The sequence below is a fragment of the Gopherus evgoodei genome, chromosome 10 (genome assembly GCF_007399415.2).
Source record: "Gopherus evgoodei ecotype Sinaloan lineage chromosome 10, rGopEvg1_v1.p, whole genome shotgun sequence".
NCBI classification, from domain to species: domain Eukaryota; kingdom Metazoa; phylum Chordata; order Testudines; family Testudinidae; genus Gopherus; species Gopherus evgoodei.
This window is the reverse complement of record NC_044331.1, coordinates 62,825,071-62,839,172: the sequence shown is the minus strand read 5'-3', so window position 1 is coordinate 62,839,172 and position 14,102 is coordinate 62,825,071. Positions and strand designations below refer to the sequence as shown.

Here is a 14,102-nt window from a genome sequence, read left to right as displayed (position 1 = left end):
AATAACAGAAACAAACTAGAACAAAGTGTTTATTAAAAATATTAGCACATAAAGAGAAGTTACTCCAATGTGATAGTTGCTAGACCTGTTTCTACAGATGAATTAAAGCAGTAATTTGCAAACAGGTCTGTGGCTCTTATTTAAAGCTATTAAGTCACACTAAGAAGTGATCACTACAGTACTTCCCAAATGTTTTCCTAATATTACTTTTTCACATAAATTGCTGTAATTGCCAGAGGGATGTCATGGGATTGCAAATGGGAGGTAAGGTGATGCACAACACAGTAAGTTGTGGTCCACATTGTGAAAAAAAGTTTGAGTGAAAGCAGAGTAGATGAGCAAGATATTTAGTTTCACTTAGCTACAAAAGCCTTAACATGCATTTCCATCCTAAGACAACAGTATACTAACAATACTAAGCTTTACAACATCTTTGCTGGATAAGTAGTATCCCCATTTTATAGAAGTGAAAACTGACAGGGATAAATAAAAGACTGTCCCAACTTGGCACAGCAAGTTAGTAACATAGTTAGGGTTAGTAGTATCCTATTATGTTTGCTCTTGTACCTTCTCATGCTGTCCCCTGCGACTAGAATGGCATCTCTATTCTTTCTGTTAAACGTTCTCAATCTCCTTGAAATCCTGCCTCAGGACCCACATTTTGAGCTTAATAACCACCACTTCCACTGCTGTTCACCTTAAGCCTCTCCTCAGCTACTATGTATGGCTCACAACTTTTGTTCCAACCCTCACTCTCCCTTTTCTTTACACCAATTTTTTTGTTAATGTTGTAGGTTTGCGTAATTTGAATTTAAAGCTTTTCAAGGTAAATACTATATAAATGCTGAAGATTACATTATAAAAGCTATATCACTATCATAAACTTATGAGAACAGCTCCAATACGCCAGGAAGCAGTACACACATGCTTTACAATATGTGGAGTCATGGAACATAGCCCAGTACGCAATACTTGGTATCATGGAACAAAGCCCTGTACACACTACGTTGATTAGTATTACACTACTTGTTTGGAATTAGACACTCAGTAAGTAACTACCTGGTTAATGCCATGCTATGTACTAGGGGATTACCCAGGAGGATTATAAAAATTATGAAAACTACCCACTAAAGCCCTGTCTCCACTATAAAGAAACCAGGTTAAAGTGAGAGCTGTTCTGAAACACTTTCTAGTAGCGTTCGGATACTGTTGTGAAAAGATTTTAAGTTGCAGTATGGATGCAAGCCATGTTAATGACCTTTAACCCACTTTAAGTGTTTTAGAAAAACATTTTACACTCTTCTCCCAGTTTACGATATTAGGCGCACACTAAGATTTTTGCCCTCACTTACCTAGCATGGTCCCTTGCCCACCCCAAAATTAATTTATTCGGTCTCTTGAGAAACTGGGAAGAGGAAGAATCAAAAAATACATTTCGATTATATAATTTGAACCAAAAAATGACAATACATAGTCATTACATGCATTCTATTTAGCATCATTTACATGAAGTCAGAATGAAGAACTTGGAAGTTCTTTTCGGATAGATTAGTTACACACATTAAAATGAAAGCAGGATATGAAAAAAGGCTGCCAAAGAAGTCATAGCACAGGGGGAAAAAAAAAGGTATTGTGGTATATGCTTCCTTAGATGCAGTGCTGTCATCACGGTCTCATTTTATGCATAAAAACTTTATCTTTTGATACGCATTTTCCTCTTAACTAGTAACTTAAAAAAACCGAAAGTAACTGAAAAGCATGCCTTTCTGGTGCAGCACCCATCACTTTGACTCTAACGATTCAAGCATGATATTGTGAAGCAACTAAAATGCACACAATCAGGTAATTAAATAAAAAAAATTGAGGGATGTTTTTCTGTAATTTTGCACCGTAGGCACACGCAGAGATGTGGCAATGCTTGGCAGAAAAGGGTTTACTCATTGCCAGTCAACACAGGATGCTTGACTTTTGGGGGGCTTTTTAACCCCCTTTGCTTCTCCACTAACAAAAAGACGCAGATTTGTTAATAAGTCTTACAACACTGATTAATCATGTGCAGCTAGCTATAAGATGTACTTGTTATTAAAGGCTGGATGCCACAGGAGAAACTGCAGACACTTCACATTTTCCACCAAGTAAACACACAATCTTCTTAAGAGCTGAATTCTACATGAAGGAGAGGTTAAAAAAAATAAGCAAGAATCATTTCCTTAGATGTGGAAAATCTAATGATTCTGTTTATTTAGTTATGTAACCAGTGTCATAAAAACAGACAAAAAACAAACATGAACTAGACCACAAATGTGATACTATTAAATTATTAGCATATATAACGTTTGCATAGTTTTCATTGGTGCACTCACCTTCATTTTCCCCACTTGCCTTGATGCCTTTTGAACTACCCTCTGTACCTTTAGCCTTATCTGGGTCTTCTTGGGTATTCTCAAGTCCTCTCTCTTCTTCCTCCTCTTCACCAACATTTTTATAGTTGGGTCTTTTTTGCAACCTCTTCTTTCCCTTATGCTTGTTAATTTCAAGAGATCTCTCCAGTGTCTCCGTAGGTTTTATGAAGCATCTGATGCTTGATTTTGCCTATTAAATTTAAATGAGATACAGTTTTAGCTACAGATTTCTTCTGCAATTTAGCATAAAATGGGTAGAAGTCACTTCAGCTTGCACAAGACAGATTATTTACAAATCTATTAGCATTTCACCTACACATGTCAAATTTAGCTTAAAACGGCCAGAAAGATTTAGCAATACCTAATCATCAGTAGTTCCAGGCCACCTACAAAATACAAGTATTCTAATCCTAAGGACTTAGTAGCATTAGGAAACATGACCATTTCAGGACAAGAAAGATCTAGATCCATCTATTAAACATGACCACTTTAAAATCATGTACCATCAAGAAAAATATTCTCAAAAAAGTAACCTTATTTTTTTTTACCACGCAACAGCATACAATGCTAAATTAAATCAAGTTCCACTGATGCTACCAACTGCAGCAGCTGCTGTTTGAATTAGACCATGCAGGAGAGACGGCTCAAAGAGGACTCAAACAAAAGCCTATTGCACAGGAAGGAGTGATATAGTTAAAAAACAAACAAAAATATGGGGCTGAAGAAGATCCATTAACATAAAATACAGCTTTTAAATAAAATTATAGGTATGCTTGTTACCTCAGTGTGTTTGACGAAAGACACTAGTATACCTCTAATCTCTTTTTAAACTTTTAAAGAGAGGTCAAAGTGTACTTAATTGGTAGCTGTTTTCGTATCAACTTCAATTAAAAAGGCTAGTTTCACTTGCAAGAATGTTTAGCATTAAAATACAACTATGTTGAGTGTGTCTCAGAGGATGCATCATGAATTTGCCTTCTCAAAAATTAAAATTTAGAAAAAGAAAACATGCACCCATATTCAGTCAAAAAACTGAAATTTCCTAAATGTTTACGTATACGGCAGGCTCAAGCTGCAATGGTAAACACTGAAAAACAGTAACTGCTCATCTGCTAATTACATTAAAAGATGACATTTAAGATACACTTCCTGTCTGCTCATGTTCTGCATACAACATGGCTCCAAGAAAAACAATTTGCACTTGAAATGAAGGCCCTGATTATACAGAACTGAACACATCCGGATTCATTAAAATGCGTATGTTCTAATCCAAAAGCTATCACAATGTCAGACGTGGTATAACTCTCACAATAGGAAGTTATTTTCTTATTGCTGATGTGATAGATAAATTTATACAATTAAGGATAAATATAGCTAGAAGACTATTAAGTATAAAGTTCTTTTCTTGGCCCTGTCCTTCACTGTTAGTAATGTCCCTTAGTCCTTGATGCATCTGTCTCAGTCACCATCATTCCCGCCTCTCCCCGCCCCCTAAAAACATATAATAATTTCATAGGACTTGTCTACAATGGTGAATTAGTCTGCATCACAGGGGTGTAAATTGTAGTACACATCAGCATGCCACACACTAACTGGCCTGTGTGGATCCTGCTGGTGCACACTGAAAGTTCTCTAATGCGCACAAACAGTCCTGTTTCAAACAGAACTCCATTAACAGCATTAGAGAAATTTTAATGCATGCCAGCAGGGTCTCCATTGGCCAATTAGTGCACAACAGTAGTGCACACTAAAATTTAAACCCCTCTGATGCAGACTACGTCACCAGGTAGACAAATCCTAATTGATTTCATTTTGTCCTTCTCTCTACCCCCAAAACATCTCCGCAGATCTAGTTTTCTCAACTTATTTTGTAGTACACCTCTACCTCGATATAACGCAACTCAATATAATACAAATTCGGATACAACGTAGTAAAGCAGTGCTTGGAGGGAAGGTGGGCTGCGCACTCCAGTGGATCAAAGCAAGTTCGATATAACGCGGTTTCACCAATAACGCAGTAAGATTTTTTGGCTCCCGAGGACAGCGTTATATCGAGGTAGAGGTGTATGTGTGTGGGTGGCATGCATTATAAAGAACAGAAAGACGTGGCTTAACACAAGCCTGTTTCTTTTCTGATGCAAAGCTACAATATATTAAAGCAAATTAAGATGACATCTCCCGCAACCCCAAAAAGTGACAAATGCTGTAGATGGGTTTGAAGACAGCAAAAACAAAGAACAATATGTTATGTGAAAAAATTCTTTCAGTCACTGGACATTTACAGCTTACATGGGCAGTACTTCATCAGTTAAAACTGCTATAATATTTCAGGGTACAAATCGTAGCAATATGAAAAAAAAACCCAATTAACAGCAACCACTGGAGTTAGTGGATACTGACTCCTGTCGTGCAACAAGAGTATAAGATTTTTGTAACCTTATCTCGTCAAGTGATTGAAGACAGAAAATAAAGACGTTTCTTATGAGGATCTTTGGGTGGCTCATTTATTACAAAAATACTGTACCTGTCTTTTATGTGATATGATTAAGTATATTTCACAGTATTACTGCATAAACCCAATTCACACAAAATTACCAAAATATTCCAACTTTAGGATGTTCAACCTAATATTATTAAACTCCATGCACTCCAGAATGAGAAGCATGTTTAACACCCAAACTGCTGTACCTTAGATAGAAAATAAGTAAGTTCTGGATAATTACCAATGAAGGCAGCTAAAGGCAAACATATCTGTTATGAAACATTCCCCTTGGCAACAGATGTGCAGCACTCCACTTAATAGGCTCGTGATCAAGGAAAACGCCCTTCTCCAGTCACCCAGTGGTCTTATTTGCAAAGTCATCACAAAACCATTGTATTGTTTATTTTATGTTAAAAGCAATATTCACCATTTGAGATGTGGGCAAGAAGCCTTAAGATGTCTATGAGTGCAAAGCTATGAAGTATCTTAGGAAATTCACACTCAGCAAAACAAAGCAATTCCAATATTTCATCACACCTAGGTTTCTTTATTTAATCTCACAACATTCCATATAGACAGCAACCTCAATCATCCAATGGCCTAGAGTAAGAGGGAAATCTTTAAATCATTGGGTGGTCTGTTAGCTATAGGAGCCAGCCATACAAGGAAGGTCAAAGGACCCGAGCACAGACTTTAAGGCCTGCTGGTCAGTTGCTCTGATAACTTCCAGCTGGAAGTTCTCTCAGAATCAGCTTGTAAGGGGGTATTCCGGGAGCAAAGGACTGCTGAGAATGGCTGGTTTTCTTAAGCTTTGCTTGTGTGTGCATTTAAGTTCTGCAAGAGCTGAGCTTCAAGAACATTTCCTCCAGCAGCTCCCCTACCCACTCCTGCTTTGTGCAGCAAGCTTCTGAAATATACTTCATTTAAAACAGGGCTTTATCCCGCAAATTTACCAAGAGAGAGATCCTTATTTTGAACAAATCAAGGTACATGCTACACAGGATATTGAGAGAGACTATTTCTTAACTGTGAAGCAGCACAGCCATGATCAGTACACTGGTTCCTTGTTTGTGAGACAAAGAATCTCCTCTAGGGCAGTGGGTCTCATCCAGGGCCCCCTGGGACGGCCACAGGCAGGTTTCAGGGGGTCTGCCAAGCAGGGCTGCAATTAGACTTGCTGGGGCCCAGGGCAGAAAGCCAAAGCCTCGCTGAATGGGGCTGAAGCCAAAGCCTGAGCCACTTAGCTTCACACGGTCCGCTGTGGCATGGGGCCCCGAGCAACTGCCCTGCTTGCTACCCCTTAACCCTGGTCCCTATATGCAGAAAAAGTTGTTGTGACATAGTTGGGCCATGGAGTTTTTATAGCATGGAGGAGGGGCTCAAAATGAAAAAGGTTGAGAACCCTTGATCTAGGGGGCTGTTCGCATATACTTGCTAGTGGATGTGGTTATTTCCAAACAGCTGATCGCATTTGAACAAACATATGCTCTTACACACAGGTGCAGAAAACTCAAATCACTGGATTTCCAGTACTCTATATTCTATATCTTCTGGTGGAGGGAATTCAGTGAGTATTTGTATTTTGAGATTAATACTGGAGGGGCAAATCAATTGGGTAAATAATGTACTTAAGACTTCTGGCTCAAAGAAAAAGTTCGGAAAAAACTGTTCCTTCACTTTTTAAACAAACTTCTGCACAGTTTGTTTCAGAACAGCAATAAAAACTGATGACACATCATGAAAGGGATGCCTGGCAAGATCTCTAGCACAATTTGTAGCCCCAAAAGGTTCAAGTAAGGATTTGCAATTTGTACAGAAAGCTTATTCAAACCTTGCCCAGGTCACCCATTGTTAGTTACAGTAATAAGAAATACTTATGGTATGAGAATTCTTCACAATGGCCAAAAAAAGAAAACAAGGAAAAAAAAAAAAAAAAACACCCACACAACCAACACTATGAAGCTTTTATATTTTAAACATGAAATTATCTCTCCTTAACCTCTCAAATCTATTTTTACCCAGAGATAGAACTGCAACACAGGAAATTTTAGAAATAACTAGATTTAGAGCCCTATTTATATTAATGAGTTCTTGTTACAAGAGGCATGAAAAATGGAGGAACAAATGATGTTCTTGTTCTTTATGGGAACATCTTATAAGATGCAAGTTACAAGAATCATTTAGTTTGTTTTTCCCTTCCCGTTATTTAGTGATTCAGCTATTTCTAGAAGACAAACAGTTTTCATTATAAAGAAAATGTTTAATATACTGGAAGTACATTCTTAATGCATCAGAGGGGTAGCCGTGTTAGTCTGGATCTGTAAAAGCAGCAAAGAATCCTGCGGCACCTTATAGACTAACAGACGTTATGGAGCTTTCGTGGGTGAATACCCACTTCGTCAAATGCATGTAGTGGAAATTTCCAGGGGCAGGTATATATATGCAGGCAAGCTAGAGATAATGAGGTTAGTTCAATCAGGGAGGATGAGGCCCTGTTCTATCAGTTGAGGTGGGAAAACCAAGGGAGGAGAAACTGGTTTTGTAGTTGGCAAGCCATTCACAGTCTTTGTTTAATCCTGAGCTGATGGTGTCAAATTTGCAGAAGAATTGAAGCTCAGCAGTTTCTCTTTGAAGTCTGGTCCTGAAGATTTTTTGCTGTAGGATGGCCACCTTAAGGTCTGCTATAGTGTGGCCAAGGAAGTTGAAGTGTTCTCCTACAGGTTTTTGTATATTGCCATTCCTAATATCTGATTTGTGTCCGTTTATCCTTTTCTATAGCGACTGTTCAGTTTAGCCGATGTACATAGCAGAGAGGCATTGCTGGCATATAATGGCATATATTACATTGGTGGACGTGCAAGTGAATGAACCGGTGATGGTATGGCTGATCTGGTTAAGTCCTGTGATGGTGTCGCTGGTGTAGATATGTGGGCAGAGTTGGCATCAAGGTTTGTTGCATGGATTGGTTCCTGAGCTAGAGTTACTATGGTGCGGTGTGCAGTTACTGGTGAGAATATGTTTCAGGTTGGCAGTTGTCTGTGGGCGAGGACTGGCCTGCAACCCAAGGCCTGTGAAAGTGTGAGATCGTTGTCCGGGATGGGTTGTAGATCCCTGATGATGCGTTGGAGGAGTTTTAGCTGGGGACTGTATGTGATGGCCAATGGGGTCCTGTTGGTTTCTTTCTTGGGTTTGTCTTGCAGTGGGAGGCTTCTGGGTATACGTCTGGCTCTGTTGATCTGTTTCCTTATTTCCTTGTGCGGGTATTGTAGTTTTGAGAATGCTTGGTGGGGATTTTGTAGGTGTTGGTCTCTGTCTGAGGGGTTAGAGCAGATGCGATTATACCTCAGTGCTTGGCTGTAGACAATGGATCGTGTGGCGTGTCTGGGATGGAAGCTGGAGGCATGAAGGTAGGCATAGCGGTTGGTAGGTTTTCGGTATAGGGTGGTGGTAATGTGACCATCACTTATTTGCACCGTGGTGTCTATGAAGTGGACCTCACATGTAGATTGGTCCAGGCTGAGGTTGATGGTGGGGTGGAAGCTGTTGAAATCGTGGTGGAATTTTTCCAGAGTCTCCTTCCCATGGGTCCAGATGATGAAGATGTCATGAATGTAGCGTAGGTAGAGAAGGGGCGTGAGTGGACGAGAGCCGAGGAAGCGTTGTTCCAGGTCGGCCATAAAAATATTGGCATATTGTGCGGCCATGCGGGTGCCCATAGCGGTGCCACTGATCTGGAGATATATATCGTCATCAAATTTGAAATAGTTGTCTGTGAGGATAAAGGCCCAGAGCTCAGCAGTCAGTTGTGCTGGGGCATCAATCGGGGATACTGTTCCCGACAGCTTGTATTCCATCTGTGTGGGGGATTTTCATGTAGAGAGCCTCTACGTCCATGGTGGCTAGGATGGTGTTTTCTTAATGCAGTGTACTGTGGACTATCAATGTGAATGACACATGTTCGGACAAGGAGATGAACACTCATCAAGAACTATAAAAAGGCCAGTTTTCATGGCCTGTTTAGTCTGGAGAAAAAGAATGGTTAGAAAGAGCTAATATGTAACGTGTGCTGTCAGATACAATAGCTACACACCCCCAATACTTTAAACACAAGACCAGAGCGTAAATTATGTGCCTTTTAAATTAATTTCTCAAGGTTGATACCAATTTTAGGTTAATGTTAATTTACACCTTATCAAGTAATTATTTATATATTTGCCATTTGATCTTGTGTAACATGTGCTGGTAAAGCAAGGCAATACCAGTAACTGAGCTTCATATTACGAGAAGGAGAAAGTAGGTTAAACAAAAACCAAGAAATCTAAAACAGGTAGAATTGAGCAACATCCGAATTATACAAGAAACAGATCTCACTGACAGGAAGAAAGGTAAACCTTAACTTGACTATTGTCAAATTGTTTATACTATATTCTCCCTGACTTCACATATTTAACTACCGTTACAAGAAAAAAACATAGCAAGTGCTTCATTTTAACACTGTCCAACAACAGGAAGTATATAGAAAATAGTTACCTCTACATGTAATTTCTGCTACTCACATCTATTTTCAGAATTTGATACACACTGATATGGGGCGTTTGTTCACTTATAAGATATATATGTTTTTAAACAGGCACCATCGAGATTTCCTGGCATAAGCTTCACTGAACTGTATATACAGGATTTGGATACTTAACGTAAAAGCATCTGTTACTGCTGATCTTTTCTGAGCAGTAATCATTACGAGAGTTGCTGTGCATCAATGATAGGGTTGCAACGTGTCCGGATTTCGACCAGAAGGTCTGGTTGAAAAGGGGACCTGGCAGCATCCAGTCAGATGTACTGACTGGACACCAAATGTCCAGTTACTGTGGGCAGGGGGGAGGTGCTGGGTCATCAACTCCCACCAGTCCCTGTTCAGCAGCGGCTGCCTACTACCTGCTGGCAGGTAGGCTCTGTGTCAGGCTATGGCTCCTGTCCCAGCACCGGAGCAGAGGGAGCCCAGTGAGCGATGGGGGCGGGAAGTGTAAGAGGGGGGCTCGAGGGAAGAGGCAGAGGGATCCAATTTTCAGAAGTTAGAAAGTTGCCAATACTAATCAATGACCTTATCTTTTTGCAGTCACCAACATGTGCTATTTCTATTACAAACCCTGATTTCCAGAAATTAGTATCATAGCAAAGCTGTCAAATGCATTTTGACATAACTTGCAAGACAGGTCTATTAGCTTTTATGTTACAAAAGGTAACTGTTAGTTCCCAAGCTGTCCTTCCCAAGCTATTTTTGTTTTGAAATTGACTCACCTGTAAAGTGCATAGGCAAATCAACATCACCTTATTAGATGGCATCAAAAGCTGCTGACAGTTCGAACTGTATCTGCATGGACCCTACCTGATCTTCATCCATCACTAGGAGATTGTACTTCTTGCATTGGTAGACTTTCAGTTCCATACCAGGCTCTGTATTCAGACTGGCAAGGACCAAGGTGATTGAGGCAACAGTTGTCTTACTATAACCTTCTCTGTAATCTTAACCAAAAAAGGAAGAAGCAATATTGGTCAACCATTAGCAAGACCCTCAGCATCAAGTGTTGGTTTCCTGAGCAGAGGATGCACCAGAGCTTCTTAAAAAGAAGCTGGCACCCTTCCCTCCCTAATGAAGGTGTTAATCTCCACCAGCAATGGATCCAGTACTTTCCTCACTGGCCTTCACTAGCCAAAAAGAACATGGATCCAAAGGGACAGTTACTGGGATAGACTACAAATCCCATCTATAGTTTGAAGATATTGATGGGGCACAAGTCTGACTACTTTTGTGATAAAGTAGATGCAAACTTCTTACAGACTTCAGTATTCAACACTGTATTGCTTTATCCTCACCTAGGCACCCTTACTACATACCACTGGCTCATATTTATAGCCAGGATAATTGAGAACAATTTTTAGATTCTACTGAATCTGATCTTTATAGCCACGTGAAATGCCATTCAGTTGATCCAGGACTTCTAGTAAAAACAATTCTAGGAATCCTCAGTTTTGAAATACCCAAAATATATTTTTTAAAATAGTACACTGGACCCAGACAGTACTTGTGATGCAATTACTTCACCACCATTTTGCCACACATTAGTACCTGGGAAATGTAAGTCTCTGAAGACATTTCAAATACCAAGAGAAAACTCTGAACCAAGGTGCAGTCTCTAACTTTCAAGATGAAACTTTCCTCTTCTCTTTAGCTTAGGACTGCTTCTCATTAAAGTATGTTAAAATATAAACACACAAAGGATATAGGATTTAAAATATTTTTTATGGTAAATCTAAACACTATGCAAATCTATGGAGACAATATTAGCATTCAAACAAGTACTGTGGAAGACTACAGCATACAGTAAGAAATGAGGAAGAGAAATCTGTTGTGACTTACTAAAATTGAGAATTCAAAGTAAAATTTAACACTCAGAGGAAGAAAACAGTAAGTTAAGCCTGTTCTTCACTCTCAACTTTTCTACAATGTCCTTGCAGAGACACAAAGCCCGCCTTCTGGCCACAGATTTCCAAGTAATAAGCTGCTTCTCCATGAAACCCATTTGTGGCATACAATTACATGAGGCAAGAAGACCCCATTCCTGAGCAAAGTTTTAATTGATAAATACGAATATATCACTGCTAATTCTTACCGACAAATTGCACTCAGTGCCAGTATCACTCATTGGTGATACTCGTACCCAGCTACCTAGGAATAGCCCTAGAGAATAACCCCTAAACCAGTAGGCGTGGACTAAAACTAACTCTGGGACCCAACCTGAGTCATCCCAGCAAATGACCATCATCACAGGTTGACAGAGAAGAGAACATTACATGGTCCTGCCCAGCCCTATCCCCAGTACATCAGGAACCTCTCAATACCTCTGACTAGCCTGTCAGGACCATACATGAACATAGTTACACATACACCATGTTATCTGTCTGTTTTCTTGGAACCATGCTGAATACCTGATAAGTATACATTCTCTTCACTGGAGGCCTCTTGTCCAGCTTCCCCAATGGGCTATATTCCCTCCTGCTGACAGGTTTTCCGTTGGAGACTCCCCCACAGGTTTCCCTAATGAGCTTAATGAAACCCTACTCCTTGTAAATACTTCCTAGAGTCTGTGGCTGAACCCTCCACAAATTTAGTTTCCCTAACTGGAAGTTTTCCTATTGTCCCCTAAACCCTTTAGTTCCAAAAGCTCAGTTCACTTTCCTACAAGTAAACTATCAGCAAGCACAGAAAGATTTAACATCTGACCTACTTAGCTAATGTGACTAGGTATGACATGACTTCCAGTTTATATGCAGCCAGTTCACTTTTATCTTGGGCAGTAGGAAGTGGCAGTCAAAAAAGCACTAACAAAAACCTGCACAAGTAACAATAAAAGTGAACCCAAGCTTGTAGGAAATCCACAAATCCGTCAATGTTAAAACACATGCCAAAACACTCAAACATCAGATACAAGTGCCTTTGCATAACAGCTGTGAACTAGAATAAGTGTAATTTCTGCAGACAGACAGACCCCACCCTCTGACCACAGGTTTCCTAGTAATAAGCCACTTCTGCATGAAACCCATTTATGGCATACAAGTAACACACACAGACACATCCAGTATGCGACAAACAGAATCTCACAGAACTTTGCTAACACGAATAAAAGATTACTTTATCTGGAAGCGTTAACTCACAACACTGCCATTCCACCCTGCAGTGTCTGTTTAAAAAGAAATCCAATACCAAGAGCAATGTTGGACTACCCCACTTAACTGTGCCCAATAGCCACGGACAATAAAGACCAGCCCATAACAAAGTTCCCCTGATACAACGAGACATTAGGAAAGTTCAGTTTTGTTAAAGCAATCCTTTTTCAGAGGTTGTTTCAAATATCCTTAAACATGCTAAAAAGCCAAACCTGAAGTTATAATTTGGTGGGATAAAAATTGTACTGGGGGCTGGGCAGAGACGAGAAGGTTATACCAAGAGAAGTACCCTTCTCCCAACTGGCTCAGACACTTAGGCCTTGTCTATACTTGCAGCGGCATGTAGTATACATGTAGCTACATGGCACAGCAAAAGGCTCTCATGGCAGAGGGGAAAGGCTCCAGCAGCTCCCTCTTCCAGAGTCTTTCACTGCAACACAGATGTTGGAGGCACTGGTTGGGCATGTAAAGAGCCAAACAGGATATACACCCTATGGTTCTGTCATAGGTGTATTCTACTCATGTGAACAGTGCTTCATCATCTACACGCTGTTATTTGTACCTATGCTAACTGGGCTCTCAGTGTCTGTACCAGGGGTAGGCAACTTATGGCACATGTGTCAAAGGCGGCACATGAGCGGATTTTCAGTGGCACTCACACTGCCTGGGTCCTGGACACTGGTCCGGGGGGGGCAGGGGGGGGAGGAGAGGGAGGTGCTCTGCATTTTAAATGAAGCTTATTAAACATTAAAAGCCTTATTTACTTTACATACAATAGTTTAGTTATATATATTATAGAAAGAGACTTTCTAAAAATGTTAAAATGTATTACAGGCACGCGAAACCTTAAATTAGACTGAATAAATGAACACTCAGCACACACCACTTCTGAAAGGTTGCCAACCCCTGGTCTGTACCCTAATATGCCTCAATAAATGGAGACAGACTTAAAGGATGTATTTCACTTTTGACATAGGAATTAGTCTGATTATATCATGATTTGACTGCCTTAAGAGTAGCTAGTTTTTCTAAAGTATGCAAATGCAAGCACATGCTGCAGGGAATTCAGAGATAAGTAACATAGGAAGAAAGATTAGATCACCAATGTAATATATAAAGATTACATTTAAATATCCATTAAAAAGGAATAATATATCTTGTTATTTTAAAACATTGCCTGTCATTTCTACTACAGATCTCACAACTTATATTTTTATCTATAATTATGCATATCTGCTCGAAAGTTACGGCTGCTATAGGTTTCAGTTCTCAGAATTTGCTGAACCTAATTCAATGACTGAAAGGGACCTGGGAATCAAAAAACAGAAGAGCATTACTTTCCCTGATGTAACAGGCTGATATATTTTTAGAAATAAAAACAACTGTGGAAGAACTTTGGAGTACATTACACACCTAATTATAAAAACAGTTGATTTAAACATTCACAAAATGAAATCACAGGGTTAATTTTTAAAACACTGTCATTTGTACTA

General features: G+C 39.7%; 1 protein-coding gene across 13 annotated transcripts in view; it reads right to left on the bottom strand.

The window, feature by feature from the left end:
• CLEC16A (C-type lectin domain containing 16A) overlaps positions 1-14,102 on the bottom strand; it is a 182,096-nt gene that overhangs the window by 136,168 nt on the left and 31,826 nt on the right. For all 13 annotated transcript variants that reach the window (XM_030577251.1, XM_030577252.1, XM_030577255.1 and 10 more), the window contains one exon: positions 2,364-2,592. In XM_030577251.1, coding sequence (XP_030433111.1) covers positions 2,364-2,592 — 229 coding nt within the window. The remainder of the gene's footprint in view (positions 1-2,363; positions 2,593-14,102) is intronic.